Source organism: Lepus europaeus, chromosome 4 (genome assembly GCF_033115175.1).
Source record: "Lepus europaeus isolate LE1 chromosome 4, mLepTim1.pri, whole genome shotgun sequence".
Classification (NCBI taxonomy): domain Eukaryota; kingdom Metazoa; phylum Chordata; class Mammalia; order Lagomorpha; family Leporidae; genus Lepus; species Lepus europaeus.
In genome coordinates, this window is record NC_084830.1 from 166281442 (window position 1) to 166304412 (window position 22971).

Consider the following 22971-nt stretch of genomic DNA (forward strand, 5'->3'; position numbering starts at 1 on the left):
GGACACAGCACACGCAGTCACACACACACACACATATACACACCTTAGTGCACAGGATCCCCTCAGGTCACACACACACACACACACCTCAGTGCACAGGATCCCCGCAGGTCAGAGCACACGCAGCCACACACACACACACACACACCCCTCAGTGCACAGGTTCCCCTCAGGACACAGCACACGCAGTCACACACACACATACACAGACACACACCTCAGTGCACAGGATCCCCTCAGGCCACAGCACACACAGTCACACACACATACACAGACACACACCTCAGTGCACAGGATCCCCTCAGGTCACAGCACACACAGTCACACACACACACACACACCCCTCAGTGCACAGGATCCCCTCAGGTCACAGCACACACAGTCACACACACACACACACACCTCAGTGCACAGGATCCCCTCAGGACACAGCACACGCAGTCACACACACACACCCCTTAGTGCACAGGATCCCCACAGGTCAGAGCACACGCAGCCACACACACACATACACAGACACACACCTCAGTGCACAGGATCCCCTCAGGACACAGCACACACAGTCACACACACAGTCACACACACACACACCCCTCAGTGCACAGGATCCCCTCAGGACACAGCACACGCAGTCACACACACACACACATATACACACCTTAGTGCACAGGATCCCCTCAGGTCACACACACACACACACACACACACCTCAGTGCACAGGATCCCCGCAGGTCAGAGCACACGCAGCCACACACACACACACACCTCAGTGCACAGGATCCCCTCAGGACACAGCACACGCAGTCACACACACACACCCCTTAGTGCACAGGATCCCCACAGGTCAGAGCACACGCAGCCACACACACACATACACAGACACACACCTCAGTGCACAGGATCCCCTCAGGACACAGCACACACAGTCACACACACAGTCACACACACACACACCCCTCAGTGCACAGGATCCCCTCAGGACACAGCACACGCAGTCACACACACAGTCACACACACACACACCCCTCAGTGCACAGGATCCCCTCAGGACACAGCACACACAGTCACACACACAGTCACACACACACACACCCCTCAGTGCACAGGATCCCCTCAGGACACAGCACACGCAGTCACACACACACACACATATACACACCTCAGTGCACAGGATCCCCTCAGGACACAGCACACACAGTCACACACACACACGCACACACCTCAGTGCACAGGATCCCCTCAGGACACAGCACACGCAGTCACACACACACATACACAGACACACACCTCAGTGCACAGGATCCCCTCAGGACACAGCACACACAGTCACACACACACATACACAGACACACACCTCAGTGCACAGGATCCCCTCAGGTCACAGCACACACAGTCACACACACACATACACAGACACACACCTCAGTGCACACGATCCCCGCAGGTCAGAGCACACGCAGTCACACACACACACACACACACACCTCAGTGCACAGGATCCCCTCAGGACACAGCACACGCAGTCACACACACACACATACACAGACACACACCTCAGTGCACACGATCCCCGCAGGTCAGAGCACACGCAGTCACACACACACACACACACACCTCAGTGCACAGGATCCCCTCAGGACACAGCACACGCAGTCACACACACACACATACACAGACACACACCTCAGTGCACAGGATCCCCTCAGGTCAGAGCACACGCAGTCACACACACACACACACACACCTCAGTGCACAGGATCCCCGCAGGTCAGAGCACACACAGTCACACACACACACACACCCCTCAGTGCACAGGTTCCCCTCAGGTCACAGCACACATAGCCACATACACACACACACACCTCAGTGCACAGGATCCCCGCAGGTCAGAGCACACACAGTCACACACACACACACACCTCAGTGCACAGGATCCCCGCAGGTCACAGCACACATAGCCACATACACACACACCCCTCAGTGCACAGGATCCCCGCAGGTCAGAGCACACGCAGCCACACACACACACACACACACACCTCAGTGCACAGGATCCCCGCAGGTCAGAGCACACACAGTCACACACACACACACACCCCTCAGTGCACAGGTTCCCCTCAGGTCACAGCACACATAGCCACATACACACACACACACACCTCAGTGCACAGGATCCCTGCAGGTCACAGCACATGCAGTAATTACATGTGCACCTTGGTCACAGGATCCCTGTGGGTCACAGCACATGCACCCTAGGCATGCACCTGGGTCACAGGATCCCGTTGGATCACAGATGCCAGAAGAGGATAGTGACAGAAAACCTGAGAGTTTTTGAGCAAGGGGGACACAAAGGCAACTAGGAGGCAGCAAAGCACTCATTGGCTGGAATGAGAACAGAGGGCGGCCTCATGCTGTTCTGTCCCCAGAATTCCCACCAGGTGTACTATGAGAGGCAGTCACCACACCAAGGGCAACACAGCCACCACCCCAGCTAAGCCGAAGACACTGGTGACCTGCTCTGTCGGTAAACCCCCGGGGAAGCCAGCAGGGGCAACCATAGCCAGCATGTCGCAGGCCAGGCCTCGGACCCCGACGCAGGCTCTGCACACTTGCTTGCCAGGGGACCCTGGAAGAAGCTCTGCAGCTGTGGGAGTGCCTCCAGACCTGAGCCGGTAAGGGGCTGACACCTGCTACAACAGGGAGACGGCCGCCTCGCAGCAGGCAAAGGACTTGCACAGGCGCTACTTGGCAGGCTCACAGCAGCCAGCAGGCAAGCGATGGACACTCAGCCTCAGGAACCCCTGGAGGAGCAAGGTCAAGACCCCCACCCTAGGGGCCGGCGCTGTGGCACACTAGATTAATCCTCTGCCTGCGGCGCCGGCATCCCATGTGGGAGCCGGTTCTAGTCTCGGCTGCTCCTCTTCCAATCCGGCTCTCTTCTACGGCCTGGGAAAGCAGTAGAAGATGGCCCAAGGCCTTGGGCCCCTGCACCCACATGGGAGACCAGGAGGGAGCACCTGGCTCCTGGCTTCTGATCAGCGCAGCTCTGGCCATTGTGGCCATTTGGGGAGTGAACCAACGGAAGGAAGACCTCTCTCTGTCTCTCTCATTGTCTGTAACTCTCTCAAATAAATAAAATCCTTAAAAAAAAAAAAAAAAGACCCCCATCCTGTTGGAGCGGCTGTGACCAAGGAGACACAGGGTATGCAGAGGGCCCCTCACGTCAGGAAAACTGTCCTGGCAGCAGCACCGTGCGGGGGTGTCGAGGCACAGGGAGAGGCTCCCAGGACGCACACTGTGCGGGACACAGGCAAGGCAGCTGGGAAACTGGGGCCAGGGAGATGGGAGCCGGGGCACCAAGGTGTCCCACATGAGGGCAGGCCTGCCCCAGCCCCACCCCTGGGCATAGTCCCAGGACACCATCCAGTGAGCCACCCCTCCAGCAGCCCGATGGAAAGACGTGCAGAGCACAGGCAGCAGGGCCGGGGCCCACCCAGGGTGGGTGACTCCCCCCCGCCAGGTGGCCTCAGGGACAGTCCAGAGGAAAGAAACCGTAGGGGTGCTGTTGTGTTCTGATGAGACACCCTATCTCACTCAGCCAGGAATGTTACAGAAGCAGAGGGACACGCCCACTCCTCCCTGGTCTTAGGGTGTCCCCAAGTTTTTACTTATCTGTTTAAGCTGACACACCATAGCTGTGCATGCATTCATGGGATAACCTGTGACATCTCAACCCGTGTACCCACCTTGTAACGGTCAAGTCTGAGTACCTGGCATTCATCACTCAGCGTCCCCCCTTCTTTGTGGTGAGAACACCTGCAGCCATGTGCTGCTGTCCTAATACACAATGCACAGTCACTGTCCCGTGAGGAGGCCGAGGACACTGCCCCCCCCCCCAACTTCGGAGACCTGTACCCCTCCCCACTCCCCTACCCAGCACAGAAGCTGCCGCTCCATCGGCTTCTGGCACTCACAGGGGTGAACGGTCCTCCTCTTTGCACACGCATGCTTTCTCTACCCACTCACCTGCCAGCAACTGCTTCCTGGGCGTGGCCTCCTGGCTGTGGCAGCTCAGCAGTGCAGATGTCTGCTCAACACATCATGTCACCCCTGCATAGAAACGCCAGAAGCAGGACTGCTGGGTCACGGGACAGACGATGCCGTGGCCTCCATGCTGTCTGGATCACATAACAGTGACCCATGGCCCTTCACCGTGGCCAGGTCACATGACAGGTGGCCTCATGACCCTCCACCATGGCTGGGTCACTTGACAGTGACCCCGTGGCCCTCCACTGTGGCCTGGTCACATGACAGTGACCTCATGACCCTCCACCACGGTCGGGTCACGTGACAGCGACCCCGTGGCCATCCACCATGGCTGCATTTACATTCCCACCACCACTGTCCCATATCTCCAGATCCTCCTGTCAGAAAATGCAAATAAACCACAGCAAGATGTCACCTCACGCCAATCTGTGCCTTTTTAAAATCTCCCCGACAGCTGCCAGAAAATCAGCTTGCCAAAGCCTGCCCCCTGCCCAAAGCCTTAGTGATTTCAAGTCAGGCTCTGCTGCTAACAAATTTTGTCTGCAAATCCTTTTCTTTAGTTCTCTTATTTTTTGGAGAGGCAGAGAATGGGCCACACTGTGGCATAGGTTAAGCCTCCGCCTGTGGCACCTATGGGCAATGGTTTGTGTCCTGGCTGCTCCTCTTCCAGTCCAGCTCTCTGCTATGGCCTGGGAAAGTAGCAGAAGGTGGCCCAAGTGCTTGGGCCCCTGCACCCACGTGGGAGACCCAGAAGAAGTTCCTGGCTTCAGATCAGCCCAGCTACAGCCATTGTGGCCATTTGGGGAGTGAACCAGCAGATGGAAGACCTCTCTGTCTCTCCCTCTGTCTGCAACTCTCTTCACTCTCCCAAATGCCCATTATAGTCAGAGCTGGGCTGGGCCAAATCCAACAGCCAGGAACTCCATCTAGATCTCCCATGTGGGTGCAGGGACCTATGGCCTTGGGCCATCACCACTGCCTCCCAGGGTGAACACTGGCAGGAACCTGCAAAGGACAGCAGGGTGGGACCTCAACCCAGGCACTGCAAATGTGGCATCCCTGCCAGTCACCCCTGGGCCAGCACCCGGCCCCCAGCCCTCTCCTTGCTGGGTCCACCAACCCAGGCCGACCGCCAGTCTGTGTTCAGGACTTGAAAGACACTAATCACTTCCTCCTGGCTTTACTGCTGCTGGACTTGTTTTATTAAGACTTACTTATCGACCTATTTATTTATTTATCTACCTATCTATTTGAGAAGTAGAGTGAGAGAGAGAGGAAGAGATATACCACCCACTGGTTCACCCTGCAAACACCCACGGCATCCAGTTCTGGGCCAGGCTGAAGCCAGGAGCTCCTTCCGGGTCTCCCATGTGGGTCCAAGCTCAGGCCACCCTCTGCTGCTTCCCCAGATGCATGGGCAGGGAGCTGGCTGGGAAGCAGGGCTGCAGGACTTGAGGCGGTGCCCACATGAGATGCCCATGCAAGCAGTGGCATTACCCACTGTGCCACAGCTCCATCGCCTCCACTACTATTTGTATAAACTTGACTTTGTTTCTTCTGCATTTACTGAGGTAATTATAAAGTTTTCTTTTTTTCTAATATGGTATTACATTGATTTTCACTTTTTTTATAGATTTATTTGAAAGGCAGAGTTACAGAGAAACAGAAGCAGAGAGAGAGAGAGAGAGAGAGAGAGAGAGAGAGAATGTCTTCCATCTGCTGATTCACTCCCTAGATGGCCGAAACGGCTGTAACTGAGCCAATCCAAAGCCAGGAGCTTCTTCCCGGTCTCTCACATGGGTGCAGGAGCCCAAGGACTTGGGCCATCTTCTACTGCTTTCCCAGGCCACAGCAGAGAGCTGGATCAGAAGTGGAGCAGATGGGACTTGAACCGGTGTCCATGTGGGATGCCAGCATTGCAGGCAGCGGCTTTACCCGGTGAACCACAGCGCTGGCCCCTCACATCACTTTCGACAATAACAACTGTATGTGTTCATCGTGGTACCCACCACTTCACGTACCTCTTTGTTGTTGTTGTGAAAACACCCCACCTCTCCTCTTGGGGGCACCAGGCACTTCCATCAGAGTGCCCGGCTTGACACCAGCTCCAGCTTCCTGCTCACACACGGAGGCAGCAGGGATGGTTCCAGAACCTGGGTCCCCGCCACCCACCTGGGCCACCCAGATGGAGTTCCAGGCTCGGGCTTCAGCCTGGGCCTACCCCGACTGTTGTGGGCTCTCGGGGAGTGAGCTGGCAGACAGGAGAGCTCTCTGCTTTCCAAGTAGAAACAAAGGTACACGTGAACAGTTTAAGTACTTTAAAAACTCTCTCCTCCCCTGAAACACGGGACACAGCACTGCTGCTGCCACTCCCTTGCAGGTCCCAGCACCGCAGCTCTCCCCACGGTGGTGGCTTTGCTCCTGCCCACACCCCAGCCCCTCACAGCTGCTGCTCTGCACTCCACTCACATTCCACGTCCTCACGTGGCTCCTCCAGATGTGGTCAATGCTTTCACCTTGTGCCGTGTCTGACACCAGGAGTCACAGGGGGCTCCTGGCATGGTGCCGCATGGGTACTCCTGTCCTCGGCCTGCACATCATGTAAGCACATCTTTCCAGAACTTTCTGGCAGGGGAGAGGCAGCCTCTCCACGGGCGATTCTCACACAGAAGCAAAGGCCCAGCTGGGACACTGTGTGCTATGCGAACCAGCTCAGGCCACTCCCCCGCCTGGCCTGGCCGAGTACAGCCAGGCCAGCTGCCCGGCAGCCACCCTAAGCTGCTCGCCTGCCCCACGTGCCTTTCCCCAAAGAAATCCCCCACAGGCCCCTTCCCTGCTGCCCCTGCACCCTCAGGACCTGCGTCTGCTCAAGGCTGCACCTGCCCGGCAGGTCCCTGGAGAGCAGAGCGCAGATGCTTTTTCCTTTTATTAAATCATGACCCTGCTCTGAGAATTTCACACCTTTCACAAAAGAAAACATCATGCAAACCACACATGCACACTGCACTCTGGGAACCCACACCCGGTTTCTCCCAGATCTGGATCTGTGACGCTCTGCGCCCCTCATGGTCACACACACAGGCCATGGAGACCGCGCAAGCCAGGGCTGCCTGCCGGCACCCGTCACTTCCATGAAAACTGAGCTGGTCTGTCCAAAATCAAGGCACTTTCCTGGTGCCGCCCTTCCTTCTACCGAACACTGCAATGGAGCGCAGCAGGAGCACGGTCTGCACCTGCCGAGCCCTGGGGATGCGCAGGGACACACGGCAGCTGAAGTCATTCTGCTTAAAATAAGCAGCCTCGGTGCCTTCCTTCCCAGCTCACATCCCCTCCCCAAGCTGGACACTGGACACCCCCTCAGGAGGTCCCCATCCTCACCAAGGGCCACATCCCTCCCTCATGGCAGCTGCCGGAACAGCTGGAAGCTCAGCACAGCCCTCATCCCAGAGGCAGGGGGTGCCAGTGGCCCCCTACTTGGCCTCGGCTGCAACCCCGATCAGCTGTCTCCACGTGGCTTCAAGAGCAGCGGCCAGCAGGCTGGAAGTGGCAGCGACACCTGCTTAAGCAGCAGTGAGTGCCGGCCAGGGGCCCCCTCTGCACAGCTCAGTAGGCAGCACAGCTGCCCAGCAGGGGTCAGGGCCCTCCAGCTGTTGACCTGCCCATGGAGGGTCTGCCTCACACTCCCTCCCCCAGTCCAAACCCCCGCCCTCAGCAAATGACAACTTCAGTCCAGAGTCCGCTTCCCAACACTACCCGCACTGCAGACGTGCAGTCCCAACCTCCTGCCCCACAAAGCAGCACAGCTCCCGACAGCTGCAGGCCACACTTTAATATTCACTCTGGGTCGCCACGAGGGACACCCACCGACACAGCACATCAGTGGAAGGAAGGCCGCCTTCCCCACCCGGCCCCTGCCCTAGCCCCCAGGATCCCTGTCCCAGAGGAGACAGGTGCACGGGAGCGCAGCCCACAGTCCCAGGGGGACAGTGCAAGTCCCTCTGCCTGGCAGCACCTGTGCACGACCCCCACAGCCCGAGTCCTACCCAGAGCGCCCCCCCAGGCCGGGTGATGCCACATGCGGGCTCCCGGGGCAGGGCTGGCGTCCCGCAGGGAGCTGAGATCCAGGTCCCCCGCAGAGGCAACGTTTACTTGAGGGCCACAGGCCACCAGTCCGGCACTGACGCGGTCAGGGCTACCTCCTGGCTCTCAGAGGTGCGGACATGGAGGGGCCCCTTGATCCGCTCTGACCACAGCAGGGCCAGCCCCACGTCCTCCAGGCCAGCCCTGAACTTGCCGGCCGCCTGCCCGGAAGCAGTCAGCACCGAAGCGCCAGGTCCGAGGCCGCCAGCGGGGAGCGGGCCCGCCAGCCGCACGGGGAAGAGGCGCTTGCGGACCACGCCTGTGTGGTGCGTGCGCGCCGTCAGCTCCTGGCCCACGTAGCAGCCCTTTGCGAAGCTGACACCATTCATGAAGGCCAGGTTGGACTCCAGAGGAAGGGCCAGCCCTGGGGGCAGGTCACAGACGCCCTCGGGGACACCTGAGGGAAGCAGAACAGGCAGAGGTGAGCGCAGCCCGCGCGGCCAGGCCCCGTCCACAGCCCACCACCCTCCCTACCTTGCAGGTAGCGGTGCCGGTGATAATCCCGGAGGGCCCCGAGGCAGCCACCGCCGAGCATCATGGCTGGGGTCTCGTCACGGGCGAGGAGCCGCCACCCCATGCGCACAGTCCGGGGGTCTCGGGTGAGGATGGTGCAGGCCTCGGTGGCGGTGGCGGTGCTAGGCAGCGGCACCGCACTAGCCTGGGGAGTGCTGGGAAGCACCGCCCACACGCGCAGCTCCACACACGGCTCCACGGTGACTTTCCGCCGGACCCTGTGCCGCGCCAGATGCTCCCGCAGCGGGCCCAGCACGGTGCTGTCGCACTCCAGGAGGAAGCCAGGCGTCGCCTCGCGCTCAGGGAGCCTGCGGGGACAAAGTTGGGTTGTGTGCGGTGCGCAAGGGCCGCACACGTCCCGAGCAAGTGCGCCCAGACACCGCCCTGCGCCACCGCATTGCGGCCTAGGGACAGACACGTGTCCGTGCCCTGGACCACAGGCAGCCTGCGCCTCGAGGCCTCAGCTCCAACGCTGAGCAGTAGCTGCAGACAAACGCGCCATCAGGAGAGCTTGAACACAGCCGCCCTCCAATGCAAACCGCACACTAGGGTGCCAGCCACAGAGGCTGAGCCCAGCTGCCCAAGGCTGCACCTGTGGGTCTACAGAGGCAGAACTGAACAGTGGGGGCCCCGGGCCGTTCTGCCTCTGAGACGCATCCACTCTGTGCAAACAGACTCCACCTCAGACACTGCCCAAGCAGCTGCTGAGCCCAGGACAAAAATGACAGGCAGCAGCTGGGCAGCGGGCAGTGCCTGGGTGGAGCAGAGAGCTGGCCCACACTCCATGTGAGACGAGAGGCATAAGCAGCCAGGACTGGCCTCTTCCAGTCTCTGGAAGGTTCTGGCAGGAGGAAGCTGAGAGGCCAGCAGGTACAGGAGGCTTGGTGAAGCCATACCCTACCGGTGTCCACTGCCTAAGGCACATCCCAAAATACTATCAGAGCCCTAGAACAAAGTGGACAGCCCACCTCTGGGACCCCGGGCTGGCACCACTGGAACGGCCACAGCCACAGAGGGGCAGGCAACACTCAGCGTGGACACATCCTGCATGCAGACCCCAGCACACAGTGGATGGGGCAAGGACTAGCAGCCCAGCAGGAGCAGAGAGGACGCCCAGGAGAGCAGGGCCCACAAGCAGGGGCCCCAGCCCTTCCCCAGAACAGCTGTGGCTGCTGACCCAGACCCACCCACAGGGTAGCCCCAGGTGGGAGCTGCACAGGTAAAGTTCCACACTTCTCAGAGCCAGAGGCCATGACCTCAGAAGGCAGAGCGGGGTGTGGTGGTTCACAGGGTGACAACCACAGCATATGCCAGGGACAGGCCCAGCACACGGCTTTCGGGTGCAGGGTGAACGCACTGTGGTTGCCAGGGAGACCCAGCATGGGGTCCCTGTGCAGGCAAGGACACAGGACACCGCACCCGCATGGCCGGCGGGTCTCCCAGAACCAGCACGGGGCCGTGCCGCAGAACCACGCCCATCATCTCCCCGTGCCTGTGCACAAATGTCCAAGGCAGCCAACTGCGTCCATAGCAGCCAGAAAGTGGACACAGGAGCCATCCGTACCCTGTGAAGAGTGCTGCTCGGGGCAGGGTCTTTAGTTTTAAGGGTATCAGGATGGAGAACACTGGTGGCTTTAGAAGGAGAGGGGCAGGCGCCCGCATCCCACACTAGAGCGCCTGGTTCTCATCCCAGCTGCCCCGCGCACACAGGGGACCTCGGGGATGAGGACACGGTCACACAGGAGACCTCAGGGGACAAGGACACGGTCACATAGGGGACCTCGGGGATGAGGACACAGTCACAGAGGAGACCTCGGGGGACGAGGACACGGTCACACAGGGGACCTCGGGGATGAGGACACGATCACACAGGGAACCTCAGGGGACAAGGACACGGTCACAGAAGAGACTTCAGGGGACGAGGACACTGTCACAGAGGGAATCTCGGGGACAAGGACACGGTCAGAGGACCTCGGGGACGAGGACACGGTCACAGAGGGGACCTCGGGGGACGAGGACACGGTCACAGAGGGGACCTCGGGGACGAGGACGCGGTCACACAGGGGACTTCAGGGCACGAGGACATGGTCACACAGAGGGGACCTCGGGGACGAGGACACGGTCACAGAGGGGACTTCAGGGACGAGGACACGGTCACAGAGGGGACCTCGGGGGAGGACACGGTCACAGAGGGGACCTCGGGGACGAGGACGCGGTCACACAGGGGACTTCAGGGCACGAGGACATGGTCACACAGAGGGGACCTCGGGGACGAGGTCACGGTCACAGAGGGGACTTCAGGGACGAGGACACGGTCACAGAGGGGACCTCGGGGGACGAGGACACGGTCACAGAGGGGACCTCGGGGGACGAGGACATAGTCACAGAGGGGATTTCAGGAACAAGGACACGGTCACACAGGGGACCTCGGGGGACGAGGACACAGAGGGGACCTCGGGGACGAAGACACGGTCACAGAGGAGACCTCAGGGCACGAGGACATGGTCACACAGAGGGGACCTCGGGGATGAGGACACGGTCACAGAGGGGACCTCGGGGGACGAGGACACGGTCACAGAGGGGACCTCGGGGGACAAGGACATAGTCACAGAGGGGATTTCAGGAACAAGGACACAGTCACACAGGGGACCTCGGGGGACGAGGACACAGAGGGGACCTCGAGGACGAGGACACGGTCACACAGGGGACTTCAGGGCACGAGGACATGGTCACACAGAGGGGACCTCGGGGATGAGGACACGGTCACAGAGGGGACTTCAGGGACGAGGACACGGTCACACAGGAGACCTCAGGGGACGAGCACACGGTCACACAGAGGGGACCTCGGGGACAAGGACACAGTCACACAGGGGACCTTGGGGACGAGGACATGGTCAGAGGACCTCAGGGACTTCAGGGACGAGGACACGGTCACAGAGGGGACTTCAGGGACGAGGATTGTCATATAGGGGACCTCAGGGACGAGGACACGGTCACAGAGTGGACTTCAGGGACGAGGACACGGTCACAGAGTGGACTTCAGGGACGAGGACACGGTCACACAGAGGAGACCTCAGGGACGAGGACATGGTCACACAGAGGGGACCTCGGGGACGAGGACACGGTCACACAGGGGACCTCGGGGACGAGGACACAGTCACACAGAGGGGACTTCAGGGACGAGGATGGTCACAGAGGCTGGGAAGGCACGGGTCAAGGGTGCTTCGTGCACTGCACCTGTCAGAACGTCTGAAGCCCAGAACAGCGACAGGAGCTCAGGCGGGACCGTGGTGGTAAGGAGATGGTGCAGCTCATCCCAGAGCTGAGCAGACTCTACCAGGAGGATCCGGCACCCACACTCAGTGCTCACCAAAGGAGGTGAGAGCCTGTGCCCACCAAAGCCTGCTTCCTTCCACTCATCAAGGCATGGCGGCAAGCCCACATCCTAGGTGAACCCACAACGCAGTATCAACCAGAGCTAGGAAGGGAGGAGGGGCTCCCATCCGGGAACCATGGGGGAGGGGTACGCAGGGGACTGTCCGCTGCAGCCGCTCTGTCCAATCCCGAGGGATCCTCGGGCGAGCTGTGGACTCTGGGCGACAGCGGTGGTCAGTGTGGTCTGTCCATTTTTCCTGAAGGCTTACTCCTCTCAAAGGCAGTGACAGAGACACACACACACTGCCAGAATACTGCGGAACTCCAGGCTACGCCGGCCGCGGCCACCCCACCCCAGGGTCTCCCTGGCGCAAGACTCGGTTCATCTGTTCTAAGATTTATTTATTTGAAAGGCAGAGTGACAGAGGGAGAAGCAAAGAGACAGAGAGGGAGTGATCCACCTTCCACCTGCAGCTTCACCCCCGAGCCTGCAGCTCCATCCAGGTCCCCCACGCTGGGGGCAGGGGTCCACACACTCGGGCCAAGTGCCTCAGCAGTGGGGACTCGAACCGGGCCCACAGGGGACGCTGGTGTCGGACGCCCCGAGATCCGGGTTAAATCAGAGGCTGGCTCAGCGGGAGGCCCCGGTCAGAGAACCCAAGAATCAAACACCAGGCCCTCTGGCTGTACCCGACCTGTGCCCGGACTCGCCGGCGGACACAGATGGGCCCTGGGGCCGCGACCCCACCGTGCCACTCACCCAGTGACAGACAGGGGCTGCCCGGCACCGGGGCGCGCCCAAGTCCCAGGGCCGCCTACAGCCCGGGCCCGGGCCTGCCCGCACCGCCACACCACAACGACCGCCACCTGCCGCGGGCCGGGCGAGCCAGGGGCAGCTGAAGGGAATCAACGCGGGAGCGAGCTCGCGAGGCCGGGCCCGCGGACGCGCCGACGGGCAGCGCTGACCGCGTCCACGCCGCCCAGGGGCCGGGCTCCTTCTCCACAGAGCCCGCGTCCGCCCCGGGTGCCCTCGCCCCGGTCTCGCCCGCCGGGGACCCAACCCGCCCCGAGTCTATCCCGGGTGCTCCGCTGCCCTCCGCAGCCCTGCCCGCCCCGCCCCTGCCTGCCGGGCCCTCCGCTCCCCTCCCCTCTCCCCGGCCCGGCCCGCTCGGCGCTCCGCCCCCCTCCCCGGCCCGGCCCGGCCCGGCCCGCCCGGCGCTCCGCTCCCCTCCCCGCCCCGGCCCGCCCGGCGCTCCGCTCCCCTCCCCGTCCCGGCCCGCCCGGCGCTCCGCTCCCCTCCCCGCCCCGGCCCGCCCGGCGCTCCGCTCCCCTCCCCGTCCCGGCCCGCCCGGCGCTCCGCTCCCCTCCCCGCCCCGGCCCGCCCGGCGCTCCCCTCCCCTCCCCGGCCCGGCTCGCCCGGCGCTCCGCTCCCCGCCCCGCCACTTGCGCAGCCCTGCGCTCACCCGTACACGATGACGTCATAGAGCGTCCGGCCCTGCACGTTCAGGAAGTGGGCGTAGACCGAGCGCACCCGAGGCGGGGTCACGCCGTCCGCGGGCCCCGGGAGCGGCAGCTCATTGGTCAGCAGTCCCAGCAGAAAGGGCGCCGCGTCCGGGCCGCGCACGCGCAGCAGGGCGCGCTCCTCCAACGGGAAGCAGGCCCAAGCCGTGCTGCCCGCAGAGCCGCTGCCGGACCGATCAGAGCCGTGAACCAAGGGGCGCCTGGACACCACATGGAGCGTCCAGCGCCAGGCCGGGCAGCCGCGTCCCGGAGCGGCGCCGCGAAGCAGCGCTGCAGCCGCCATTTTGGGCAGAGTGAGGCGGCGAGCCGCCGGGGCGCCACAGCGACCCCTGGCGGCGGCCGCCAGCGGGAGACGTGGGCGGAGCCCGAGGGACACGGTCTCGGGCTGTCGGTCAGCGCGCTTGTCCCGCCCCACTCCACCCAGACTTCGCGGCTGCTGCGGGGCGGTGTGTGCACGCAGCGACCGCTTTCGTTGTTAAGTACACGTACACGTGAATGTGTCCCCCGGACCGCGTCCTGCGTTTCTTAGCGTGGTGAAATGCCTGCAGCTTAGGGTGCGTGGCGGGTCGGCCGTGCGGCGTCACCGTCCGCATCGTGCGTGTCCGGAGCGTGTTCGTCCTCCCGCGCTGAGTCTCTGCTCCAGTGAGACGCCCACCCCGGGCGCCTCGGCCGCGGCCACCGCTCCAGGGCAGGTGACCCGGCCCCGGGCAGGCGGTTCGGACCGTTTGTGTGCGTGGCTCCGCTGTTTGTGTGCGTGGCTCCGCAGGGTCAGTGCCCCAGGCCGGGGACCCAGTGGACCTGGGGTGTCTGCTGGGGTAAGTGGGGGGGGGGGGCAGAAACCCGGAGCAAAGCAGGCTCGGATGACACGCGGTCCTCTAGCAGGTGCGCCCCGGAGGTCACGGGCAGGTGTTGCGCGGCTGTGCAGGTGCAGGCTGTGGGAGGCGGTTAGGGTGCAAAGCGGTCATGAGGGAGGGTCCCCACTCTGACGTCCGTGGCTGCATGACCAGAGAGGGTCACCCTCCCTGAGCTCACCTGGGTCACCAGTTCACGTTTTTGCTGGCAGGACCCTCCATCCCCAACTTCCCCTGACGGTAGCCCCTGAGGCCCTGTGCCCCGAGCACCTGCCAGGTGGACCCCTGTTGGCAGAACTTGGCGCACATGGCCGGGTCTCGTGCACCCCACTGCGCTGGCCCAGGCGGTGTCCCGGTGCTCCTGTGGAGGCCACACCTCCCAGGCCCCTGCTCTCTGAAGCGTCTCTGCCCGTGGCCAGAGCTGCGGGAGGCTAGAGTCCCTAGGGGCTCTCCTGCCAAGACACTGAGCTGCGGAGATCGCAGCCAGAGGGGAGGGGGCTAGCAAAACCAAGTCGGATCCAGGTTGGCAGGTTTTCCTGCCCCCCCCCCCGACGTGGGTGGGTTCCCTGCCCCGCAGCCGGACCGCACCGCCATCTCTCTCGTCCTCCTGTCCAGCTCAGCTCCCCAAGCCCACCCCCCTCCCTGTGCCAGGCGCAGCCCCCGCGCTCTCCCTGGACTTCGCGTCCTGGAGCAGCCCTCGGCCAGGGGAGCACTTGCCCAGTCCACAGATCGTCCCCGAGGGCACGGGTGGGACCCAGAGGCCAGGCCGAGGGGTGGGGGCAGTGTAGGGCCGAGCTCCTCACCCTCCAGGTACCTGTGCGTGGTCAGCTCTGGACAATCAGGGGCCCTGTGCTCACCCAGCTGCCTGACCCAGGCCGGCTGCCGGTGTGCGGGGTGGGGCCTGGCCGCCTGTCTGAGTCTCTGGCCTGCCTTGAGGTGTTAAATGCCAGAAACCACAGACGCAGGTGGAAAAACCCAGTGCATCACAGGATCCCGGGGTCCGTGGATGGGAGGTTCTGCCTCCGCTGGCCCAACAAGGGTCAGGACTGGGGGCTCCTGCCGTAACTTGGTGGTCCAGGGACAAGGGGAATATCCGGGAGCCCTTGGCACAGCTGAGCGGAAGGCAGATCCAGGAGGCGCTGGCCACGCAGGAGTCTCCCCAGGGGCTCGAGTGTGTGGCCCCTGCTGTGGCCAGACACCCCCCCCCCCGGCCTGGGCGTCTGAGGCCCCTCGGTGTCAGCCCCCGGCTTCCCGACTGGCAGGCGTGTGGGACACGGCCCACGCCTGGCTACTGCTGGCCACCCTTCCGGCTGGTCCTCCCTATACCACCCCGGCAGTCACAGTGGGGACCCACGGAAGCTGGGCCATGCTGCACCAGCCTCAGCCAGCAGAGGAACTGACTTCCCACCTGGTGCGTGCCTGCCTGACCCAAGCCAGATGGAACTTCCCGAGCTGCCCAGCACTCCCCCACCACGCTCTGGTCGGCTGCTTCCTGTTTGATTCTCCTTCTCTGGGAAGGAGGAGGACTTGCCCCCTATCCCGGGGTGTCTGAGCCCCTATCCACCCAGGCTTCTGTGGAGGAGCGGCTGTGAGCTGGTGAGGAGATGGGCCCTGGCCCAGGGGAGCCCTGCTCCCAGCTCAGAGACAGATGGGACAGTTGGGAGGTAGGGCCCACAATCAACTCCTCCTCTGTGGCCACAGCGGGCAGGCGGGAAACCACAGCGCAGGGGGGTCTTTGCTTCTAAGTTTCCCAATGCTAGGTCAGGGGTCACAGACCCCCAGTGCCAGGTCAAGGGTCACAGAGCTCCCCAGTGCTGGGTCAGGGGTCACAGGGCTTCCCAGTCCCGGGTCGGGGTCACAGCTCCCCAGTGCCGGGTCGGGAGTCACAGAGGCCCCAGTGCTGGGTCGGGGGTCACAGAGCCCCCAGTGCTGGTGCTGGTCAGCAGCAGGTGTGGCCTCTGCGAGGAGGCAGGAGGAGCTTCAGGGCTGTCCAAGTGGTCAGGTTCTCCATGGAGGAAGGACTGGTGGACACTGGCGGTTGCTGCCCCCTGTCCTGTTGAGGGGATGTGACAACTTGTCCCCATAGTCAGCTGCCCACAAGTGTATCCAGGATCATAGAACTCCCCAGCCACAAGTGTAACAGGGACCACAGACCCCCCCCCCCAGCCCTGAGGCGCTCTCCCGAGTCCTCACTGGGCCCCAGTCCTCGGAAGCTGTAACGCCCCAGGCCGCAGAAGGTGCTCTCTGGAGGTGAGGCCTTGGAAGGTGTCTTGGTGAAATGAGGGCTCTAGCGTGAGCCCTGCTGCAGGACAGCTGCCAAGCAGGCTCATGGGGCAGAGCTGCAGAGCACTGTCCAGGGTCTAATGAGAGAGCCCAGCAGACGCAGGCAAGCAAGGTGGCTGAGCTTAGTGGGGAGGGTACGCCTAACAGCCGGGCACTCAGGGCTCCCAGGGGAATGGGCCCCAGGTCTTCACACTGTTTTTCCCCCCTCCTCCTGGATGCAGGATGTGCTGGGGGTGGGGTGGTGAAATACTGCCCAGTGTTAGGCACTGGGAAGAGATGGGTTCTCCCTGGGAAGGCTGGGACCACCTATAGAGTTACTGAGGTGTGGGCAGGACTTGCTGTGTAAAATACTGCCAGCAGCTGGGATGGGGCCAGGCCAATGCCAGGAGCCTGGAACTCCATCCTGGTCTCTCACACGGTGGCAGGGGCCTGAGCACTCAGGCCACCTTCTGTGGCTTTCCCGGGTGCATTAGCAAAGAACTGGATGGGAAATGATGCAGCCGGTGCTTCAATACGGGCAGCAGCTTCACCTGCTGCACCACAACACAAGCCCCAACAGGTGCTTTCCTCACGGGCTCCAGAGAAACAACCTGTAGAACATGGCACCTGTGTGTACCTGCCACTAACCTGCCTATCAACAAAGACTGAGGTTTCCCACAAAAAAGGCTCCGGACAGCCTGGGGTGGTCACTTGACTGGCCCATGGGTGTCCAGATACCTGGTCAGTTCTGCAGCTGACACAGACCTCCTGCAAAAGTGCTCGGGGCCCTGACACGAGTCCTGCACGTCCTGTGCACCCACCGACATCAGGTCCTTTGGCTCAGCAGGCTCGGGAAGGCACTGGCCCTGGTCAGGTGGGCAGATCCCACCCAATCAGGTGAAGGCCTGCGTGGTAGGAAAAGGTGGAGGAAGCTGGGGCTGGGCTGAGCTGGGCACCAGGACCCTGCCTCCCCGACAGGGACCCAGCCACATGCAATGGCAGAGCCCCCAGCACAGCCCGAGCCCGGGACGCACCTTCTCGTGGGCCGTCCCTCTGACGCCGGAGTAGACGCGCTGGGGTGGGGGTTTGCTCTTCCTCTCCAAGCTCCATTCCCAGCATCACCAGCCACACCTTCCTATGGGTGTGGCTCACTGGGGCCCTGGTCATCTGGGGACAGAACCCAGCCTGCAGATGGCATCTGACCAGGCTGAGCTCAGCCCGGGCGTGGCTGGGGTGCCCAAGAGAGGCCCCCAGGGCTGCTGTGAGCGCTCCAGCAGAGCAGGGTTGTCCCCAGCTGCTGCCCTGGGGCTCAGGCTGGCACCCAGGATGCCCTCCACCCCACGGGGCAGGCAGTCCTCGCGCCTCACCACCGGTGCGCCCCACTCCACCACTGTGTGTCTGAGGAACTGCGGGCACTCAGCCTGCAGTCTCGTCCCCCATGCTGTCCCTGGGATGGAGTGCCGCGGAGAGTCACGCACACAGAGGCAAGCACATGCATGTGTACATACATGAGAGTGTCCGCCTGCAGAAATGCATGCATGCCGATGCACACTCCTGAACTTTATTTCACTCCATTTGCTCAGGAGGCTCAGAATTGGGGAGGAACCCAGGAGCCCTTTTGGCAGCATGGCCAAAGCCCCAGCCCCTGACCACCACCTTGTGGTTCAAGCTGCAAGGCAGAACAGGTATCTTCAGAACTTTGAGGCTGTCACAGAAGGCGGGAAGGTGTGCTCCTGCTCCCCCCAGCCCTCCAGGGCCTCAGTCTCCCAGTCCCCGGGACCAGGTACAGACCTGGGACGGCCACAGGGGCCTTTCCCCAGCCCGGGTGCTCCTCGGCTTCCCCTCCTGTCAAGGAAGAGCTGGGGTCGCCCCGGGCTCTTCAGGAGCCAGATCGTGGGCTGGGGGGCTGGGCAAAGAACCTCTTTGTGGCTGCAGGCAGTGGGGACAAACAGCTCTGGAGTCCAACCGCTGGAGGGGACTTCCAAGGGAAGGGCAGCTGGCCGCAGCCCGGCAAAGCTCAGGATAGCCGCAGAGACCGGCCCTGGAGAGGAGGCCAGTGCCTTGCCCGCACCTCGGGGATCACAGGCTGGAGCCGGGACCCTTCATGGCTCCCATCCTCCCCATCCCACCAAGCGTCAGAGGTGCCCAAGCTTGGGCATCCGCCTGCCTCCAGCCCTTTCCCGTCCCCCGCCGGTGTGCTCAGATCCACACAGTGGTCTTCCCGTCCCTGCTGCCGGTGCTGCCCTTCTCGGAGCCAGCCCTGGCCTTGGCACCCGGCCGCTCGAGTGCCCCAGAACGACCCTGTTCGCCGACCGTGCCCCCCGACGTGGCGCTGCCGGTGCCAGAAGCTGCTGCGCCAGCCCTGGGGCACACCCGGGAGGGGGCAGGGAGCCCAGAGCAGGGCAGGCTCTCCCGGTCGCCGGCCGCAGCCCCGTCGCGCAGCGCCTGCAGGGCCAGGTTGGCGATATTCTGGTCGTGCGCGCGCGCGCGCTCTGCCGCGCGCACCACCAGGCTGTAGTCTGGCGGGCAGGCCAGGCCCACGGCCGGGAAGGCGCAGGGCGCAGGGCGCGGCGCGGGGCCGGGGCTGGGGCCCGGGGCCTGGGGCCCGCGCACGGCGTCCTGCGCGCTGCCCAGGCCCAGGTGAGCCATCTCGCACAGGTTCAGCAGCAAGCATAGGCAGCTGACCACGTACATGACCAGCAGGAAGACCGTCTTCTCGGTGGGGCGCGACACGAAGCAGTCCACGACGTGCGGGCACGGGTGGCGGCTGCAGGCGAAGGAGGGCCGCACCTCGAAACCGTACAGCAAGTACTGGCCCACCAGGAAGGCCACCTCGAAGGCCGCCCTGACCACCAGCTGCACCACGTACACGCGCATCAGGCCCTCGCGCTGAATGCGCCGCCGCCCGTCGTGCTGCGTAGCCGGGCCCAGCGTCCCCGCCGCCTCTCCGCCCCCGCCCGCGCCCGCGCCCTTGGTGGCCACCTCCTCGGCGCGCTCCTCCTCTGCATCCTCCGCAGGGCCCTCGGGCGCCCCAGGCTCCTCCTCCGCGTCCTCACCCAGCCCCAGCATGGGCTCCTCCTCTCCCAGCTCGACGGGCTCGGGCCAGCCGGGCGGCAGGTGGGCGCGGGGCGCGCGGCGGGCCCCTGCGCGGCGGCGCAAGGCGCGCCTGCGCTCCTGCTCCGAGGCGCGCGCCAGGCGGTGCACTGCGTAGCCCAGGTACAGGACCGAGGGCGTGGAGATGGCCACGATCTGAAAGACCCAGAAGCGCACGTGGGACAGAGGCGCGAAGGCGTCATAGCACACGTTGTCGCAGCCAGGCTGCCGTGTGTTGCAGGTGAATTTGGCTTGCTCGTCCGAGTAGATGGACTCACCGCCCACGGCCGTGAGCACGATGCGGAAGACCACGAGCACGGTGAGCCAGACCTTGCCCACGAAGGTGGAGTGGTTGTGGATCTCCTCCAGCAGCCGCGTCAGGAAGCCCCAGCTCATGTTGGTCATAGGGGCGGGCGGGTGGGACCTGCCGGCCAGGCGGGGGTCAGCGAGAGGCCTCCAAGTCGGTTGGGAAGTTTTCTCTGCTAACAGCTCTTAGCAATCGTGAGTGTGCCACATTCCACCGGGTCCTGACGCTGCCGGTGGGGTACCCGCAAGGATTCCCAGGGCAGTCTTGTCTCCCATGGGGCTCCCCAGGAAAGCCAAGTGCCTGCCCCGGCCCTGGGAGGCAGGGAGCCAGGGCGTCAGCTGCCTTTGTGGGGCAGAGGGAAGCCAGGGCTGCCCCACTGGATTTCGGAAGGCTGTGCAGAACCCCACCCTAGTTGGGGAGGATCTGACAGGATCACGTGGCCAACACCCAGGGCTTGGTCCCCAGACTGCCCAGTCAGCAAAGCCTTCCTCAGTCCTCCAAGCCCCACTGGACCCCTTTATCCCCCACCCCCGGCCAGCTCCTTATCCCCGAAGCTTCCAGCCCTGCCCCATCTTCTACAACCTGCAGAGAAGAGCACCACAAAGAGCTCCATGGTCCCCTGAAACCCTAGCTGGTCCCCTCAGTCCCAGTCCAGCCCATCCCCAGGCAGGAGGCTGTGCAGCGCGGCCTCCCACATGCTGATACATGGCCACAGTTAGGCACCCATGACTCCTGGAGGTGGCTAATGTCCCAGGCCACCTGAGCCCTGGACAGGCATGTGCTCAGGACAGGGGCTCTGCAGCCTCCTGCTACCCACCCTTCCTCCTTGAAGCTGCCCCAGAGCCAGTGCCTGCACCTGGGTAGCTTAGGGGCAGGAGACCCGAGTGACTAACGCTTCTGGCCTCCTCCTCCTAGCCAGGCCTAGGAGTCCACGGTGCAGGTGTGGGGTGGGCAGCAGAGCCAGGCCACCTGCCATATATGCAGCTGGGGCCCTTCCCAGTGGAACAGGAAGAAAGGGTGGCATAGGTTCCTGGGGAAGTGGCCCACTCCCTCACATCTGTGCAACCCCTCAGAGCCCCACATACATGCTCATATGCATAGGCTCAAACATGTGTACCTGCAAATGCACGAGACCCACACATATACACAAGACCACACTTACAGATGCACACCTACACAAACACGCCTGCACACACACACATGCACACATGTGCCAACACTCTGTTCACCTGCAGCCTTCTGCTCTGACTCCCTCACCTCAGCTCCAGCCCCAACTGCCCCCCAGGAGCTGTGCCATCATAGGAGGTGAGCCCAGACAAACCAGCCCAGGGACAGTCCAGGGCATGAATCCCTACAGCACCTGGTTGCGTGTACCATGTGCAGCTACTGGCTCTGCTGGGAAGCCTTGGTTTGAGTGCATGCCGGCTGCCTGGTGTAGACACCCATGGCTGGTACCACTGGCAGCTCCAAATGCCAAGTTCAGGCAGCACAGGCACTCATGACCAGGCATGGCTCAGCTCTGGGGGCTGGGTGACAGGGCTTCACCCAAGGAGGCATGTCACTCATGCACACTCACGCTCACAGGTGCACATGCACTCACAGCTGTTGGTTCTGCAAGCCTGGCTCCCTGTGGGGCCAAGGCTGGGCCACACACAGGGGGACACACACACTCACACCTCTGGCCCATGACTCTCCCTGGGACAGCAGCACTTGGATGCCTGGCAGGTTCTTCCAGCTGGAGACAGACCCAAACTCATCTCCCTTCCCAAGCAGCCTCCTCAGCCTGGACAACAGTGCCCCAGCACCCTCAGGTCCACTGGCAAACCCTGACCCCAGCCACCTATGTCCCTGTGCTGCTCTCTGGGGGCCTTGGCCACCTCACTCCTACGCTAACGCCAGCCAGGGGTGCCCTAAAATGCCTACCCAGCAGGCCTTGCTCTGCAGCCCTCTGAAGACTCCTCCCAACCACAAGGAGTGCCACACACTGGCACACATATGTGTGCACAGCCCCAGTGCACACACACTGAAGGGCACGTGTCCAAGGCACACAGGGCAGAAGCTGGACCAATGTGAGCAAGGGTCAGGGCTGCAGACCAGAGACAGGTCAGAGTGTACCCCAAGGTCTGACGGAGTGAACCCCTCACAAGGCAAGTCCCAAATGGTTCACCTAAGTGCCCACCTGCCCAGAGTGGACACTGCAGGAGAGGGAAGGACATCCAGACAGTGGCCAGCAATACAGCGCATTCCTGGGGCCTCGAAGACCCACCAGAAATGGGGATGAATCCCAGCAGGGTCACCAGGGTGCCCGCGGCAAGGAAGGTCTGAGAACTGGGAGGGCGGCTGGCGCAGGGGAAGCCATGAGGGGAAAACCAAGGCTGTGGACGCTGTGCACTGGCCACAGGCCAGCAAGGTGACTCTGCATGGTTTCCTCAGAACACCTGCAAGATGGACTCTTGGTGGGGGCAGCACAGGGCGGCATGGGGGAGTCTGAGGGCGGCAGCCCTGGGAGTGCTCCATGTAGGCCACTGACAGGTGGCTGGGCAGGGTCATGCAGGGAAGGGTTGGAGGAGGGCTGCAGCGGGCACAGGGAGGGCTCAAAGGCCTGGGCTAACAGGGTCTCACAGTGGGGCCTGGGGCTGGGGTCCCATGACAAAGATGGAGCTGGGCAGGGGGGTGCCCCAGGGCAGGCAGGCAGAGCTGGGGGCTCCTGCAGGGGTTTGTGCAGGGGCTACCTCCTGGGGGGGTCTCTGGGGTGAGCAGGCCCACCTGAGGCTGTCTCTCCAGACACACCCAGGCTAAGGGCCAGCCAGCTCCAGGTCTCCCGCAGAGATGGGCAGCAGCCTGGAGATCCAGGGACCACAT

The 22971-nt window shown here is 63.0% G+C and overlaps 2 protein-coding genes across 2 annotated transcripts; both read right to left on the reverse strand.

The window, feature by feature from the left end:
• Nucleotides 1-7868: 7868 nt before the first annotated feature.
• IBA57 (iron-sulfur cluster assembly factor IBA57) lies at nt 7869-13879 on the reverse strand. The gene is made up of 3 exons (XM_062189360.1): nt 13539-13879; nt 8662-9008; nt 7869-8584 (listed from the first exon to the last, which is right to left on the reverse strand). Exons 1-3 carry the CDS (start codon nt 13877-13879, stop codon nt 8193-8195), a joined length of 1080 nt encoding a protein of 359 aa, XP_062045344.1. The 3' UTR covers nt 7869-8192.
• A 4330-nt stretch (nt 13880-18209) lies between these two features.
• On the reverse strand, nt 18210-20592 carry GJC2 (gap junction protein gamma 2). Its single transcript, XM_062189850.1, has one exon. The coding sequence runs from the start codon at nt 20205-20207 to the stop codon at nt 18909-18911; it is 1299 nt and encodes a 432-aa protein (XP_062045834.1). The 5' UTR covers nt 20208-20592; the 3' UTR covers nt 18210-18908.
• Between the last annotated feature and the right edge of the window lie 2379 nt (nt 20593-22971).